Source organism: Quercus robur, chromosome 2 (genome assembly GCF_932294415.1).
Source record: "Quercus robur chromosome 2, dhQueRobu3.1, whole genome shotgun sequence".
In the NCBI taxonomy this organism is placed as follows: domain Eukaryota; kingdom Viridiplantae; phylum Streptophyta; class Magnoliopsida; order Fagales; family Fagaceae; genus Quercus; species Quercus robur.
In genome coordinates this window covers 86,913,303-86,931,802 of record NC_065535.1, presented here as the reverse complement: position 1 = coordinate 86,931,802, position 18,500 = coordinate 86,913,303, and the positions used below count along the sequence as shown (strand labels likewise).

At 35.4% G+C, this 18,500-nt stretch overlaps 1 protein-coding gene across 28 annotated transcripts in view; it reads right to left on the bottom strand.

The window, feature by feature from the left end:
- Positions 1-312: 312 nt before the first annotated feature.
- The window catches only part of LOC126715577 (uncharacterized), a 55,433-nt gene continuing 37,245 nt past the window's right edge, over positions 313-18,500 (bottom strand). For 4 of the 28 annotated variants that reach the window (XM_050416242.1, XM_050416251.1, XM_050416262.1 and 1 more), the window contains 6 exons: positions 2,619-2,733; positions 2,280-2,312; positions 1,685-1,850; positions 1,162-1,268; positions 1,015-1,086; positions 313-895 (listed from right to left, as the gene is read on the bottom strand). In XM_050416242.1, the coding sequence (XP_050272199.1) occupies positions 510-895; positions 1,015-1,086; positions 1,162-1,268; positions 1,685-1,850; positions 2,280-2,312; positions 2,619-2,733 (879 nt within the window). In that variant the 3' untranslated portion in view covers positions 313-509. The other 24 variants (XM_050416249.1, XM_050416250.1, XM_050416255.1 and 21 more) reach the window with 19 other exon arrangements.

Below are 18,500 nucleotides of genomic sequence, written 5' to 3'. Positions count from 1 at the left end.
TTGGGAACAAAGTTTCTCTTCAAACTAGTATTGAGAGAAACTTTTCAAACTTCTCAAATATCTCTTTTGTTTGTGTAAATTTTGAAAATCTAACCATTGAATTTCATGTTTTTATGTTCTTAACATGTATATCAAATTTCGTTCAAATTAGATATTATTTGCCATTTGATCAATAAACTTATTTTTTATACACAATTTTAGATCATAAAAATTTGGAATTTTAACATTTGTTTGATGAGATAGCAATTGATTTTTGATCTTCTTGAAATTTTATATGTATGAAGAATATAATAAGAACATGCAATCTAACGGTTAGATTATCAAAATTCACACTTAATATAGAGATATATGAGGAGTTTGTAGAGTTTCTCTTCAAACTAGTTTGGAGAGAAACATTGTTTTAGTTTTGGCCTTTCCTAAAGACTACATTGGAGTCATTGGACAATGTATATTGTTCTTAGTATTTTAATATATAAGTGATTGAAACTGGAATCCGAATATGAAGAAAGCTAACTGCCCCTTTTAAATAACAGTTGCTCTTCTGCTAATGTAGTGTTATCTCCAACAACTGAAACCCAACTCTCTGTAATCTTTTCCACTCTTCCATCTAAGATCTCCACTAACGTGAAGGCTCGCATTGTACCTTCAGACTCCGGTGTCAATACAGGGGTTTCATCATTCATGAAGCTTCTGTTTCCAGTTCCTTGTTCATTATTCAGTCTTGTAACCCTAGGAACAATAGCCCCATTCAGGTATATAGTGTTGTCATCCCCAACCACAATCATTTTCCGGAGACCCTTTCTATATGCCAGCTCCTTATGCATGTGACCAAACACGACCAGTGGGACGCATGATTTGCCAGTCTCTTTTAGGAGGGATATTGCCTGTTCTAGATCTGGACCACAAGAGAATATTGTAAGGTAACAATATTATTCCATCTTAAAATAGATCAATACCCTGCAAGATGGAAACAGAAAATGAATACCAAATACAAGCTGAATTCTAAGTAATTACCTGGATCACCATGGTCACCACCCCCGAAAACCCAATCCTTTCCACAAATATCATTCAAATTAGAACCAAGCCCTGCCCATAAATTCTCTCTTAAAAATTATTGTCAGGAAAAGCTTAACTAAAATTGATTTTGGCAGACTGATACACCTGTGGGTCCATTATGTGCAAGCAATATGACAAAATGATCCTCCGGTGTGCCCAAAGCAGCATTATAGATCCTCCTAGCACTTCCATCCATGTCTTGGACACCATATCTAAGAGGAATTTCCAAATTGATGAGTTGTGATGTAAGTCACAATGACAATAAGACGAGGGAGATTCCATAATGGAGAATCTCATCTACATGTTACAAGAAGCTGTTCAGTTCTTATTTTATAGTAGATGAATCTGATGCCCTAAGAAAAGATTGGTAGATTCAGATACCAATCATTCAAATACAATCTATTGATGTGATCACATCACTATTTGCATAGACAAGAGGAGTATCATTTTTGCATGAAAACCAAGGGAAATAGAAAGATGGTAATGATGTAGATAACGCAAATCGACACAGACCTTGTAAGTTGCAGTCAGAAATTCTATAAATTCCACACTTGAAAGAACTATTATGAAGAAAACAAATGTGATCAAATTACATACTATCTAATTCTGTTGAAGTTGTACAACATACCTTGCAGATAGAAGCTTTTTTCGAAACAATTGCTCCCCTCCACAGGAAAATGGCCGTCCACCAACAATGCTTACTTTTATCAAGGGAAAGTCTAAATGTTGATAAGCTACATGCTCCTCACCAAGACTGATTATTACAAAGTAACAATTCAAGCATGACACGGGACCTTTTAAGAGAAAACTTAATCGATTTATTGAAAGATTTTTGCAAGTTAGTTTAAAGTAGTCATCAGAACTTTGTAGCTATTCCACCATGTATTTTAATAAATGCTAGCAAATACTTTCACACAGTTGAAGAAAATGGAAAACACAAAAACAAAAAGGGGGGGAAAAACTGACATTCCCAACCATGACACGGTAATAAGCACTAACAAATACTTTCAGGCATTTTAAGAAAATGAAAAACACAAATAAAATACAGAGAAAAAAAACCTGGCATTGTCAACCATGACACGAAATGAGCACTAGCAAATACTTTCATGGGTATGAAAACATATATTAAAATAGGAAATGAAAAAATATTCTCATGGCTAGATTCATCGATTTCAGGTCAAATATATAATCAAAGGGATTTCCAGAATATATGACAATCTCACCACTCAAGCTGAAGTTGAACTCCATCCTTCCTCCTGATAATCAAATCAAGGAATTAATTAAACTAATTATCAGAGTCTACATAATAGAGCTTACATGTTGAACTGGTCAAACATATAGTTTTCTAAACATGTGGCACATGCGCGCGCGCGCGCACACACACACACATAGAGTTCACATAGCTTATAAATGGATCAAGTTCCCAGACTTGTTACGTTCCTTTAAAAGTTGCAGCAATGACACAAGAACACTAATAAAGTCTAATAAAAATTAAGAAGAAAAGGAACCCTCTAGCAAGCAAATATAAATGATGATCGTACACTGGTATGGTGTAAACTTACTTTCCAGAAAACTGTTGAGTATACCAGGCATCATGATTTCCCAAAATAGCTGCTTTAGCAAATTCAAGACTGGCAGCACTTTGGACGAGTTCAACATTCTCCTCACCAAAATCACCTGAACAAAATCAATTGAAAGGATGAAGCCAAAAAAAAAAAGGCAACAGAAGGGAAAGAAAGTTTCATATTTGAATCAATAAATAAAAATAGATCTTACTGGCTCTCTTGAGCAGATACAGATACAAAATACAGGCTCAGCATGACATGAATATGCTGAACGTTTCCCCGTTGACTAAGTGTCTGGAGTTTGTTCTATTTATTCCAAACTTATGGACAAGTCAGTCCAGAGCATGTCAGGCACATAGAAGTGTCATCGACAAAACTCTTTATTCCAAGCCACTTAGACCACCATATATACTAGGCCAAAAGAGACTAAATGCACATAAACTAGGTAGATGAACAGTGAGGAAGAATAGAACCTGCCTGTAAACAGCACCAGATCTGGCTGCAGTTCACCAGAAACCCACATTAGACTGTTAGAGTAGATATCCATACAAATTTTTACCATGTAAAGCTAAACAACTACCATAAATAAAGGGGGGGAAGAGAGCACAAAACAATTGGATGTATCAGAAACAAAGAGGTTATATGGGAAACCTGAGATTACCATTAATACAACAACAATCAAGCCTTAGCCCCAAATTTTATAGGGCCGCTTATTGATCCTCAACAAATTAGTAAGGGTCGGCCATATGCATTCTTGTCTACCATTCTATTCTATTTGAAGTCATACTTACTTCCTTAATTGACATGTCCTTTTTTTACCATTAGTCCAGAGCACAAAAGAATTGGGTTAACTAAAATTTCTCTCTCTCTCTCTCTCTCTCTCTCTCTCACTTTCTTATTGGGTGTATTTATAAATTAACATAAATCACTTCTTCACCATGTAATTGTAAACAACTAGTAGTTAATTAAATTCCATCTACATGGTTGCTCAGCAAGTTGTTCATGCAATTTTCAGTACTGAGATTATATATTAACCAAAAAAAAAAAAATGTTAACCCTATATAAAACTCTAACCAAGGTTTCAACGTTAACCCAATGTTTCTCAAAGCTTCCAATTTAGGTTTTCACAACATGAATCATATTTCATGTTTATTAAAATTGTTCAAAGCTAGGATCTTTAATCCATTACTAAACATTACAAACCCAACAATTTAACAAATACTGTTTTTAGGTCGGTTTAATTTCAACAATATAAAAACAGCAAATTACAGAAAGTAAAAACAGAGCGGGAAAGAGATACCTGAAGAAATTGAAGTGCCTTTGTATCTTCTTGTAGATTCCAATCATTATGCTTCAAAAACCCCAAATTTTCATTCAAAAAAAAAAAAAAATCGTTATTTTACACGGAGCTAGGGTTTCTGAATTTACATAAAGAGAAATGAGAGAGAGAGAGAGAGAGAGAGAGAGCTCACGATGTCTCCGATGACTGCGATTCGAGCAGAAGTGGCCATGGGAGGGCGTGAAAGGTTGGAGGAAGCGGAATTGGAAGGAGAAGGACCGGAGAGACAGCACAAAGTGGGCGCGTGTACCAACGTCCTTAACATAGGTAACTTCTTTGGTTTTCTCTTACTCGCTCTCACACGCGCTAATAATAGTGTCAGTACCATTTGCAATCAATTTGGTGTTTACATTCTTAGTGAAGCCAATTTAGTCGATGTTATTTTTAACTTACAATCAAATCATTTTTTTCTTTGCATTTTCCAGCACTTTATTGGCAACTATACACAAAAACATAAATCAAATTTACCAATCTCTAACTTTAGTAGGCGTATATATCAACTCAGCAATCAAAACAAATCTATAATTGTACCCAAAATGACTGTAATTTTGAAAATAATAATAACCAAATCAACTGTAAATTGAAAATAACATGGACCAATTTGACTATTACCAAAATGTAAGGACCAAATTGACTGCAAGTGAAAGTAACACAGGCCAAATTGACTACTATCCAAATTTAGGAGCCAAATTGACAAAGAGTAGTGACCACAAAATGTAGAAACTAAAATAGTATTTTTGCCTAATATTTTTAAACAAAATACAAATCTCATATGCCATAAAATAAAGTAAATTACAGATGTCCATAGAAGGACTATGATAAACAACAAAACCATGGCTTAGGTTAGGTCTTTTCCTAGCCATGTCATATGCGCATTGGTTTGCCTCACGACTCTCACAAAAGTGGTGCTTTATCTTCACATGTACAAGATTTGATTGAGGAGGTTACTGCAATCCATAATAAGAGTGGTGTGATGTAAGTTACTAACATGAGTTCCAGCAACCCAATAAAAACTACCTTCACATCAATCCATTCTATTAGTGTGAAACCCTTCAAACGTCTCTTATATTTTTTTATTGGATAAGAATTTTGAAAATCTAACAATTGGATTGCATGTTCTTATTATATTATTGTTGAGGGTTCTTTTTACGTTTCTTGTACCTTAGACACGTGTTTTGATGTTATTGGACAACGCTTAGTCTAGGCTTTTTCTAAGAAGGAAGTTGGGCTTGGCGCTCTGCTGAATGAGCTCCAAAGTACCATTTTGTCGCTACTAGTTTGTGTACAAACGTTGAGTTCAAGTCCAAGGGAAGACGCTGCAAAGTGGGCTTATCCTCTATTTATGCCGCGGAAGGAACTTTTCTCCAGTTTCCACCACAGGACTGACTTTTCTGCTGTTAGGACATATTTGTTTCACATGTTAGGAACATATGTCATTAATTTATGTAATTGGCTAATTTTTTGACAAAACGCACTTTACTTGTATTTGGGTAGATCTAGGATGTGTTTAATACTTCAAGAAACCTTGTTTCAAGATCAAGTGTTGAAGCCATGCAAGTCTGTCTAAGATTCATGCTGAGAAAGTGCATGTCATTAAAACTCGACAGCTAGCATCTATCAAGCTTTAAGAGTTGTTCTAGCCCCGTGGCTCAACAGCAGCTCGACAAATAGCTATCTGTCGAGGTTTATGAAAAACAGAGTTTCAGTTTTGTTTTGACTCCAATCAGTGATTATGTGTTTGGGCTTTCTTTTCTCACAACCCTAGACATATAAAAAGATTATTTTAAGGGCTGTTAAAGGTGACACAAGTTACACAAGTGTTGAGCAAAGTTTGTTCAAGCAAATTGTGACCGGAGATAAGATTTACCTTAGTTCATATTTCTTGTGAAAAAGTTGCTGTGTTTGTGCATTGTTGAGTTTTGTGACCAAGCATCTTCTCGATCTTCATCATTTAGATGAACTGAATAACTTTGCAACTAACAACCTTCTCTAGTTGGTGATTAAAGTCACGTACTGGATTCGCGCAATTGGTTAGTCACGTACTCGGAGCCGTGCATTACAAGGAGAGATTGTCATTACAGAATAAGTCCAATTGGGTATTGTGGTAAGGGTTCAACTGTAGGTTGGTATAAAGTATTGAGATTCCCTTACTTGAAACCGCTTGTTTTGATAATAGTGGATTCTCGGGAGTGGTGACTTTAAAATCACTCGGTTGGGTTTTTGCCGTGTTGGTTTTCCCTATTCGTAAACAAATCACTGTGTCAATTTATTTTCCGCTGCACTTAGTTTAATTGGTGATTTGTTTGTGCAACCATGCATTTGCATGTTAATTTAATTAATTAATAAGCTTGGCTAATTAATCAATTAATTCATCACAAATGGTCAATTCGTATTTAGTCTATCAAGTGGTATTAGAGCAGGCACACTTTGATTATGTTTTAATCTTTACTATGTTGATCCATTGACCCCTATTTGTCATGGATAGAGGACAGTCTTTAATTATACCTCTTTTATTTGATGGCATTAACTATGCATACTGCAAAGTACGCATGAGAGCTTTCTTGCAGTCTTTAGATGAGAAAGTGTGGCAAGCTGTTGAGATAGGTTGGGCCAAGCCGAAGGAAGCACCAGCCGATTGGGATGATGCTAAGATTAAGGCGGCAAACTTCAACAGCAGGGCATTGAATGCTTTATTCAGTGCGGTCACTAATGAGGAGTTCAAGAAGATATCCTATACTGAAATTGTTAAGGAGGCATGAACCATTCTCCAGACAACCTATGAGGGAACTAAGGCTGTCAAAGATTCAAAACTTCAAAAGCTCACTACAAGCTTTGAAGAAATCAAGATGGAGGAGGATGAGTCGTTCGATAAGTTCTATGCCAAGCTCAAGGACATAGTAAACTCAGCTTTCAATCTTGGAGAAAGCATTCTTGAACCCAAGATTGTGAGAAAGATGCTCAAATCTCTACCCAAGAGATTCCAGGCCAAAATCACCGCGATCGAGGAATTAAAGGATATCGACAAGATTCCTCTAACAGAGTTGGTCGGTAATTTGCAGACCTATGAGTTAGGTTTAACAAGAATTGGCAAGTCAGGTAAGGAGAAGAGCATGGCATTGAAGGCCAAGAGCAGTGATACTGATGAGTCTTCATATGATAAAGATTCTAAGATGAAGTCCCACATCAACAGGCAATTCAAGAAGTTTATGAAGAATGCAAATGGAAAGGGCTTCGACAAGGACCGTAGACAATCCAGTTCTTCTAAGTTCAAGAGCAAAGCTAAAGGGAAGAAGGATGCTAGGGATGGCGGTCAGTACACTATTCCTTCAGGATCAAAGTGCTTTGGGTGTTAAGGCTTCGGTCACATGAAACAGGAGTGCCCTACATATCTCAAGACCATTGGGAAAAGCAAGGAACTTGGTACTAATTTGAGCGACACTGAGCCTGAGGATGATTCCGACAATGAGGATGACAAAATCCTGAAAGCCTTCACTGCCACTGTCAATCCAACTGAGGGGATTGTTGAAGATGTGGATGAAAAAGAGGTATTGGTGGAGTCCAAGTTTGAGAAGATGAATGAACAAGATGACATCCACACAACCTATGCAAAGTTATACAAGGTCTCAAAGAAGCATGAGAAGATGTATAGGTTGGCCTCCAAGAAGTTTAGTGATGTGGAGCTTGAGTGAGAAGAGCTTTCCACAAAGTTTGATGAAGCTAATCAAATTATTGGAGCACTGAGATTTAAGAATAATTTCTTGGTTGAGAAGATCAAGAAACTTGAAGCGGAGTTGTTCCAAGTCAGAGCTTAATTGGAGAGAATTTCAAGTGCAAGGCTTGAAGAGATGTTCAGTCTTTAGAAATTTGCTTTTGATTGAACCAGTTTAGGGTATGATTTCTCTTCTCCTAGTATTACATCTACTAGTTCTACTGTTTTTGTTTCTCTTGCTAATAATGTTGAAATTGAGAACATTAATGTCAAAACTAATTTAGCTAGTGGGAACATAGATAAGGGTAAATCTATCTTAGGAGCACTCCCTGAGCAGGATAAGAAAGAAGTTAAAAACCCTAGGGCTAAGAAGGCTAACTCTCAAAAGCCTAAACAGAAGAAGCAGCATCTCTGTCATCACTATGGAGCAGTCGATCATACTCTACCCAATTGCTATAAGTGGTTAGTCACTCAACAGAGAAACGACATGATCGTATCGGGAAACCAGAATTAGTTTCCATCCTTTTTTGCTCCTCTTAGAGATCTTCTTAAAGCCCTCATATTCTTTTTGAACTTGAACAGTTTCACTTTTCCCCCCTCACTGCCGGATCAAACGTTTGCTAGACGGAAAGGTTCTTCTAAGGTGTGGAAGGAAAAGGGCTCCAAGTGATTCTATCACTGTTTCTCTCTTTCCCTTCTTGTTTTTGTTTGCATTACTTGTGCGTTTTGCTTTATTTTTTTTGATTCAGTCTAGTTTTTATGCTTTGATTTATTTAACATGTTTTTGTTTGTTTTTAATTTTGTTTATTTTGATTTTCATAAAAATAAAAAAAATTGGAAAATTAGAAAAATACAGAAACAGTGTGTGTTATGTGTACATTGGTATTTGTGTACCTTGGATGACCATTGAAATAAAATTTTCTAAACTTTGTATCTTTTGTAACTTAGATGAGCATCTCTATGCACAACTAAGCAAGTGAGTTTTGTGGCTCGTGTTTGTAATGAGTCAGATTAAGTAATCTCTTGTACTTAACACTTATATCACTCTTTTTAACGGGAATAACTAGAAAATTCTAAGAGAAAGACATAAATAACCAACTCACCACTGTTACTCACCAATCATAAAATGACATCTGTATGCTTCGGCATAGCGAAAATGCAATATCAATGACATCTATATGCTTTGGCATAACAAAAGTGCAATGTTAAAAACTTAACATCATTGGGTATTTATTTTCTATCTCTTATATGCCCATGCATGGTTTGCTTAAAAGAAAAATATGCAAATAAAAATAAAAAGCAAAAAGAATAAAATGTTTTAAATATGATTGCAAGTGTGTATTTTAGGAGTTGTAGGAGTTATAGGATGTACCTCGAAGGTGATAGTCTCCATCAAACAGTTATGATTGTGTGTGAGTTAAAGTGATTTTCTCATACCTCAAATCATTATAACATGTATACACTTATGCAATATTGCGATGTTTTTCATACACAACACGCAATATTCTTTGCTACTCTTGATACATGTGCATGTACAATGTGATTTGACCATCACAAGGTTTACATGTGTTAATGTATGCTCACTAAACTGTCTTGACTTCTTTTTGGAATATAAAATTGGTTAGACTTGTTTAGTATGTGTGTGTGTTTTGGGATTAAAATGCTTGACATTTTTCTTGTTGAGAGATGTTTTTGAGAGGTTAAAATATTGTTTGGATCCTTGGTTGAGTTGCTTGTTTGATTGCATTCATATTTGTGTTTTTCCCTTCTTGAAAAACTGTTTTTAAGCAATCTCGACACCTCTCGACACCTGGCTTATATATCGAGATCTTCAGCTGTTTTTTTTTTATTGCAATCTCGACACCTTTCGACAGGTAGTGGATTAATTGACAAACTTTCTGGATCCTCGATAGCTCCTCGACAGCTAGGTGGATCGATCGAGCTTCTTTATAAACTTTTTTGTTGAATTGTTCCTCGACAGAACCTCGATGGATGGCTCGATAGTGAGACACGCGTTTAAACCTCGACACCTCCTCGACACATCCCAATCGATCGAGCTTTATGAAGTTCCTATTTATGCACTGTTTGCGATTTCTTCTCACTTTTCTCGATCTCTCTCTCGACAGAACCGTCTCTTCACCTTCCAAACACTCACTTCTCTTTCAAAACCTTTAAACCCACATGATTTTTGGCCTTTCCTTGCTTCAAATCACTTGGTATGATCTCTTTTTCTCTCATTATTCATGCATTTAGACCTAAGTTTTGGGGTTTTTGAAAATTTTTTGGGGTTTTTCAAAATTGTTAAGTTTTTGTTGAAATTTTGGGATGGGTCTTTATTTAAACGATCTTTAAACCTCATGCATTGCATCACATGAGCATTATAATAGTATTATCATGCATTTAGATGTGTGCAACTGATTGTGTGCTGGTAGAATTGGATTGGGCTAAGCCCATGATGCTTTTTATATTGCATGTCACATGTTCATGCATTCCCATGCATACGTTCTTTCCCTTCAATATATCTTGATATATTTGAATTGTTTTTGGGACTTTTCTAATTGTCTCTCTCCCTCTTTCTTCTATTTGTGTTAGTTTATGTCTATGGCACCCAAACGCAAGTCTACTCCGTCTCAGAACCCTCTTCGTTCTGGGGCATCCACTTCGTCTGATCCTACTCCTTCATCTGTTCAGTTTCGTGATAAGGATGCTCGAAAGGCCTTTTCAGTGAACTTTTCTCGACGAGGCATTCATTCTGAACGCCAAGTCATCCTGGTGAACTTCGCCGACGCTGACCTATCCATTGTCATTCATAGTCAAGGTTGGGAGTCATTGTGTGGCGTCCCAGTCACATGTCCATCCGTGCTAATCCAGGAGTTTTACTCCAACATGCATGGATTTGATTTTTCAGTACCTTATTTTATCACCTACGTTCAAGGTACACGCATTGCTATCACATTGCAGATTATTGCGGATGTGCTCTGTGTCCCTAGGGTAGAGTTTCCTAACTACCCTGGTTGTGAGCGTTTGATGACTGTGTCAAAAAACGAGCTTATGTCTGCTTTCTGTGAGGGCCCTTCTGATTGGGGTGAGTGTTAGTTCACTTACTATTTGGGCTTTGTAAAAGGCTCTCGGTTTTTGAACATGGTCATGACTTTTGTTCTTCACCCTCTATCTCATTATAACTCTATCACAGAGCCTCGTGCTCGATTTTTGTTGTCCCTTCTTAAGCATCTTACTATAAATTTTCCTTCTCACTTTATTTTTTCTATCATAGATGTCTATAGGGATACGGTGTCCCGTGATAAGTTCATATCCCCTTTCGCTATCACAAGGATCTTACACCACTTTTCTGTTCCCTTTCCAGTGTCTGATCACTTTACCTACATGTGTGCCATAGACGCCGCTACCGTTAAATGGAGCGAGGTGCAGTCTAGGTCGAGGCAGTCTTGGTCAGTAGCTTTTCCCACCCATTCGGCTCCATCCCGATCTGCTTCATCCACATCCTCTCTCTCATCTTCTTCTAGCGATGTGACTCTCAGGGACATCATAACGCAGCTTCAGCGCATGGATGCTTGCCTTGATACACTCTTTACTGAGCTGTATCAGGTGAACATCCATGTTGGCCGTATTGCACGACGGCAAGCGGTCATGGGTGGCTTCGTTTCTGAGACTTCTCCTCCACCTACTCCAGAGGCTTCTGAGGCTGAGGATGAGGATGATGATGATGCTACTGCTTCTAAGGATGATGATGATGGAGATGCTAGCTCTTCCGATACAGATGAGATGTCTACTTGACATTTTTACCCTTTGTCACTTGTGACAAAAATGAGAAGTAGTTTTGGATATGAGAGTAGTCATACTTAAGGGGAGAGTTAGTATAGGACCATTTTGTTAGGGGGAGTGTTGATATTTGAGAGATGTAGTGAGGATTACTTGTATATTTTTCTTTTCTCCTTTTTAGATACATTTATTCTTGTATATGGGTCTTGTGACCATTATTGACATACATTGTACTTATTTTCTTTATATGTTGATGTATGTTTCTTTCACCTACCCTTACATGTGTTGTTTCTTTTCTCTCTTTATGTACATACTTCTTATTACTTGTATGTAATTTATTATTTTTGTTTCACACAAAGATGCATTGATGAGTTTTGTTTAAAGTGTTTTAGAAATACAAACTGTCAAAGTCTACTTGCCATAAACTCTCTTCTTGCAAAATTTTTCAAGAGTTTGTATTAGAATAGATTTTATTGTATTCAATAAGTGAATATGAGTTGAGTGATTTATGACTTCTCTCATATGTTCATTTGTTTGTTGTGGTTTTGTCACGGATTGCCAAAGGGGGGGATTTTTAGGACATATGTGTTTTACATATTAGGAACATATGTCACTAATTTATGTAATTGGCTAATCTTTTGACAAAATACACTTTACTTGTATTTGGATAGATTTAGGATGTGTTTAATACTTCAAGAAATTTTGTTTCAAGATTAAGTATTAAAACCATGTAAGTTTGTCCAAGATTCAAGTTGAGAAAGTGCCTGTCATTAAAGCTCGACAGCTAGCATCTATCGACCTTTAAAAACTGTTCCAACTTTGTGGCTTGACAGCAGCTCGATAGATAGCTATCTGTTGAAGTTTATGAAAAACAGAGTTTTAGTTCTATTTTGACTCCAATCAATTATTATGTGTTTGGGCTTTCTTTTCTCACAACCCTAGATATATAAAAATGATTATTTTAAGGGCCGTAAAAGGTGACACAAGTTACACAAGTGTTGAGCAAAGTTTGTTTAAGCAAATTGTGACCGGAGACAAAATTTGCTCTAGTTCATCCTTTTTGTGAAGAAGTTGTTGTGTTTGTGCACTATTGGGTTTTGTGACCAAGCATCTTCTCGATCTTCATCGTCTGGATGAACTGAAGAACTTTGCAGCCAACAACCTTCTCTAGTTGGTGATTGAAGTCACGTATTGGGATCCGCGTAATTGGTTAGTCACGTACTAGGAGCCGTGCATTACAAGGAGAGATTGTCACTATAGAATAAGTTTAATTGGGTATTAGGATAAGGGTTCAACTGTAAGTTGGTATAAGGTATTGAGATTCCTTTACTTGTGATTGCTTGTTTTGATAATAGTGGATTCTTAAGAGTGGTGACCTTAAAATCACATAGTGGGGTTTTTGTTGTGTTAGTTTTCCCCATTCATAAACAAATCACCGTGTCAATTTATTTTCCGCTGCACTTAGTTTAATTGGTGATTTCTTTGTGCTACCAAACATTTGCATGTTAATTTGATTAATTAATAAACTTGGCTAATTAATCAATTAATTCATCACAAATGATTAATTCATTTTTGGCCTATTATCTGCTGTGCAGTAAAACTTTCTATTGTGCAATAAAATCTTCTGTTGCGCAATAAAGCTTTCTGCTATGTAATAAAACCTTCTGTTGTGCAGTAAAACCTTCTGTTGTGCAGTAAAGCTTTTTGCTCGCAGTAAAGCTTTCTGCTGTGCAGTAACATCTTCTGCTGTGTAGTAAAGTTTTTTGCACTTTTCTGCAACGTGAATGACTACTCTTCATTTTTTTTTACTGCAGAAATATTTTTCTACTTCCTGCACATAAATAAATCTAAAACTCAAAGAAAATACCCATAAAACAAATGTTAGTTTATATAGGTTAGCATATTCTCAAATATATACATACATATATGCGTATATATACTTATAGATATTCACATATACTTATATAAAACATATGACAGAACATAAGCTACAATGTATATGTATATATACTTATGGCAATATAATGATTAGTTCGTGTCAAAAGTAAAACATGTAATAACAAAGAAATAGGAAAGTTTCAGTAGAAAATGTTTAACTAGTATAATAGCTAACATGGTAAACATAATAAAAATGTGCTACAACAAAATAACTAGTGCAGCAAGTAGAGATACCACAGCAGGATAACTGATGCAGCAAATGTGATAAAAACGTGCTACAGCAGAATGACTAAATACAGCAGATATAAGTTCTAACGAGTGAAATCAAATATATTTGCAATCAAAATCAAGTATTGAATTTTCTCATAGGATAAGTAAACTAAGAAAGAACCCAAATCCCAACTTAAACAACCTTGTCATAGGCTTTTGCCATCAAAATTGTGCATTTTGGAGAATAGGCCTAAATGGCTACTAGCTATTACTTTTGGGGACTTTAAAGAGTGAGTTTGCTAAGAGGGAGGGAAAAGATGGTCTATTGATGTATGCCCCTATTCTTGCCGTGTTTTCTCTCTTCTTTTTACCACTTTTTTTCTTTCTTTCTCTTCGTTCTTTTTACTCTTAGTTGCTTACTACTCACTTGCCGTGGGTTGTTTTTCTCCCTTGGATATTTTCCCTTTTGAATCTCCCTCTCCCTAGGTGCCTCTCTCTCTAAGTGCTTCCCTTAGGCTCTTACTGCTCTCTTACCATGGGTTTCTCCCCTTAGGTGCTTCCCTCCATTTTCATCCATGGCTACCTCTTTCTTTTATAGTGAGTTAATTCAATGGATTTCTCCTTTTTACCTCTAGGGCTTCATCAACTATTTTTGGCTTGTTGTGGGCATTCCTTCAGGACTACCTACCAACCCATTGGTTGCCCGACCACTACCACTGCTCATGTTTAATGCACCATTACTCATTTCGTGACAAAATTTCATTTTTGTTTGTTCTTGCTGTATAACTCTATCTTTGAGTTCAAAATGGATAAGGATTAGGCTACCTCACTACCTAGCTCTATGGCATGCATCAAATGGTCCAAACCATCTACTACTTCTTTTGGGTAAGATAACATCCCAGCAGGGTATATTCCCAAAAGAAGTTGGCTGGAAACCAAATATAGACCCCATTTTTCCCCTACCACCAAACCACACCCTCTGAATCCCCTTGACCGTGGGCCCACCTCCCTTGTATTGGCTAGGTATAGGTTGGTAGTGCTCTGGCCCTTGTGTGCTTGCTCCACTATCTTATGTTTTTGTCTTCTTTCATTCCCATGCTGTTTCTGCTGTAGCAGATTAGCTTTATTTTGTTCTGCTGCATGTCTCTGTCTTATTTCTTCATGCGTTTCTAGTTGTGTTTGTCATTTCCTTTAGTTTGGCTTTTCTTTCCTTCACGCAATTCCTACTACTGATACTTCCTGCTGTTCCTTGTTTCTTTTCATTGTGCTTCTTCATATTAGTTTTCACACCTATCTTTTATACAAAAGAATTTGGGCCTTTGTGGGCCAAATAATGTTAACTGGATCAAAAGTGTCTTAGACCCAATTTACCTTGATCTATCAAAGCCATTTGGATGAAGAACTGTATTCCATTGCAGATTTGCATTTTGCTGTAGATCGCTTTCCCTTGCACTTTTTTCTTTGGACCTTTCTTGCTCTTTGGTCTTCTTGGTGGGTCTTTGGGCCTTGCTTTTCATTGGCCTTTCCTCCATATGGGCTTTTGGGTACAGATTCAAAAAATGGGCATCAACAATTCTTCATGTTTGTGAAATTTCAAGAAGATCAATGATCAATAGAAATGTAATCAATGACATGTTTAAATTTCAAGTTTTTATAATAAAAAATTATACACAAAAAAATACGTTATTGATTAGATAGTAAATAGCATCCGATGTAAACGAAATTTGACATGCATGTTAAGAACATAAAGAATATGTAATCCAACAGTTAGATTTTCAAAATTCATACACAATAAAAAAATACAAAACAAGTTTAGATAATTTCTATTCAAATTAATTTGAAGAGAAACCTTTAAGATAAGAGGATGAATCCACAAAACTTGCAGGCATAGTGACAGCAAATACAACAATAAAGTTCTCATACAAGGCCATTCTTAATGCTCGATATCCAACCTCTTTAGTTGCTAAGTCCCACAAACAGGTCATCAGAATAATGCCTTTATTTATTTATGTTGAGGGGGGGGGGGGGGGGGGGGGGGGGGGGGGAGGGGGAGAGGGAAGCCTCGAAGCTAGAATTCATACATGTTTAATTGGTTTGGTTAATTAAGAGAATCTCATTTAGGTTGCTTAAAAAAGAAATCATCTCCAAAACATTCACAAAATTAGCAGACCTTAAAACCAACCTAATCACCTCCAACGCAAGTGACCACTCTTCTTGTTCGACTTGCTCGACACATCCACAATTCAAGATAGTGGATCAAATATATACGAAGTGGAAACAAATGAACCACATAAACTTAAGCCACCTTTAGCAAAACTGCTAGAAACAGTGGCACAATCAGGCTCCGCCCAAACTTACAAATGGCCTATTTATCTAGTCAGCACGTGCATTTACATGCTTGTATTGATGTCACATTAGACATGCCAGAGATGCAACCAAATCCACAAAATGACACTTGGCTCAAATTCCAGTTAAGGATTATAGCACAATTTTGAAAAAGCAGCACTCACCTGAAAATATGAACCTACCTTAGCAGCAAGCAATTTGAAGGAATTATGCTAGGGCACAATTTTTAGTAGAATTTTGTGCCACAACTTGTTATATGACGAGTTGTGATTAGTAAGAGCATATCTGTGGACTATGTGGGGACATACTCTTACCAATTACAACTAGTCATATAGTGAGTTGTGGCACAAAATTGTGTTAAAAGTTGTGTCTCTAGCATAATTCAAGGGATGTTTGGTATAGTATTTTAAACAATAGTTTTTTGTGTCTAAATAACATTATACGTATTTTTATACACTTTTTCATCCACATATATTTTTAAAAAATACAAATAACATTACTAGAATAGCGTTACCAAATTACCCTCAATTTGAAGAACAACCTTTGATCAATGTGAAGCGACGGAAGTGGAAGATCTGTGGTGGAAAATGAAAGAGGTGGGTCATTTCATTAATGATGCTAGCTGCCTCACATATTCACAGTTGAAGCCGCCTCATTTTTAAATTTCGAGTGGCAGCCACTAACAGTTAACGCAACACGTGACTTTTGTTTTTCTTCTAATTATTGTTTTAGTGAATAATATATATGCATTTATATGACAAAAATTAAAAGTAGTATATTGTATAATGTCAGTATAATCTTTAATACCCATAAAAAAAAAAGAGTATAATCTTTAATACACTTTTTTTTCTTCTAAGTTTTTAATATTTTAAAATCATGAAAACTCACTTAAAATCATTTATATGTTTTGGATATTTTTTAAGAAAAAAAAATGAATGAGTTATCATACATTTATGTTATTTATATTAAAAATTTTAAAACTATTTAATAAATTATTTAATATTTCATCGTATCGACCATTTGTTCAACCCTGATTAGATCAAAAAATGGGAAATCACTTTCTTTTCGATTCTTTGACCAATCTCATTTTTAAAACTATAGTTCAAATTAAAACAATCCTATTTTTTGGGGGTGCATTATTGTTTAGTACACGTTTTATAATATGTTGTGAAGAGTCAAAGATTGGATAAAGAAAACATGATTGATTGTTACTGGAGGCTCAGCTCATGCTCTTGATCTATCTCTTTTTCTTTGGATTATATGAGTGAAATGTTAACGTAGTTAAGAATGATTTATTGTGAGATTCACTAAATAAAAAATTAGTATAAATTGATGAGGTGATTGAAAATAGTATTAAAGTAAGGAGTGAAACTTAAAAAGTTAGCTTTATTGACTCTACATTCTATCAAATTAGTTATAAATCAGACATAGAGCAAAATAATTTAACAATGCTATGGCTAAGATAGGAGGAGTGATGCAAGATCCTTTTGTAGTTTGGGATATTCCCCCATTTGATATAATAGCAAATTTTGTGTATTTTGATACTAATGGGGACAGGGCCGGCCCAACAAAATTTAGGACCTAAGGCAAAAATTTTATATGGGGTCTTTTTATATGTAAACATTAATTAAATAAAATTATATAATACTAATTAAATTAAGGCTAATTTGATGTAAATACAGAAATTGATGAATAATACTAGCTAAACTAAGGTTAATTTCATATAGAAGATTGAATATTATAGTTGAATCAAAAGGAACTTACTTTAACTAGGATATATGACTATGCATAGTTAAGTACAGTTGTAATCTAAATTTTAATTTTATATATTATTTTTAAGAGAAAGAGATATATAGATATTATTTGGTGTATGGCTTAGTAGGAGATTAGTCATCATTGATGATTTATAACATTTGTAGCATTTTATTTGAAACATCTTAGGGTTTCAATTGGGTTAAATTTTTATTGGTTTCCTATTTTAAAAGCCTTGTTAGAAATGAAAAAGAAAAATACTAAAAATACTACAAAATGTTCAAATAAATGTGATTATGTGTGTAATTGATGAATTTCAACAACTTAATTTATTTGTGTTTGAATTACTTTTTTATGTGATTAGTGATATGCAGTTAAATCTATATAAAAATTTATGGTATCCTTAGCATCACTCTTAAAAAAAATACCAATTATTTAAAAAATGTTATATTTTTATAAAATTTTGGGTCTTTTACCAAGGGAGACAGGACCTTTTTTTAATAGGGAAAATTTTTATTTGTTGTGGGGCTTTAGGCCTAGGCCTAAGTTGTCTAGGCCTTGAGCCGGCACTGAATGGGGAAAGTGTATGTAGGTTTGTTGCCTCTAACTTAGCCATTTTGGCTTAGTTGTTTAATAATAGTTCTTTTTAAACAAAAAAAAAAAGAAAAAAAAAATTAACAAAAAACTGTTTCTTAACAGGCATTGTAAGGTGCCTCTTAACACTCTTATATTAATAGCATCGATAGAGCACACCGACACTGCATCATCAGCAAATTGAATTAATACCTTTCATTTTCAGACCTCT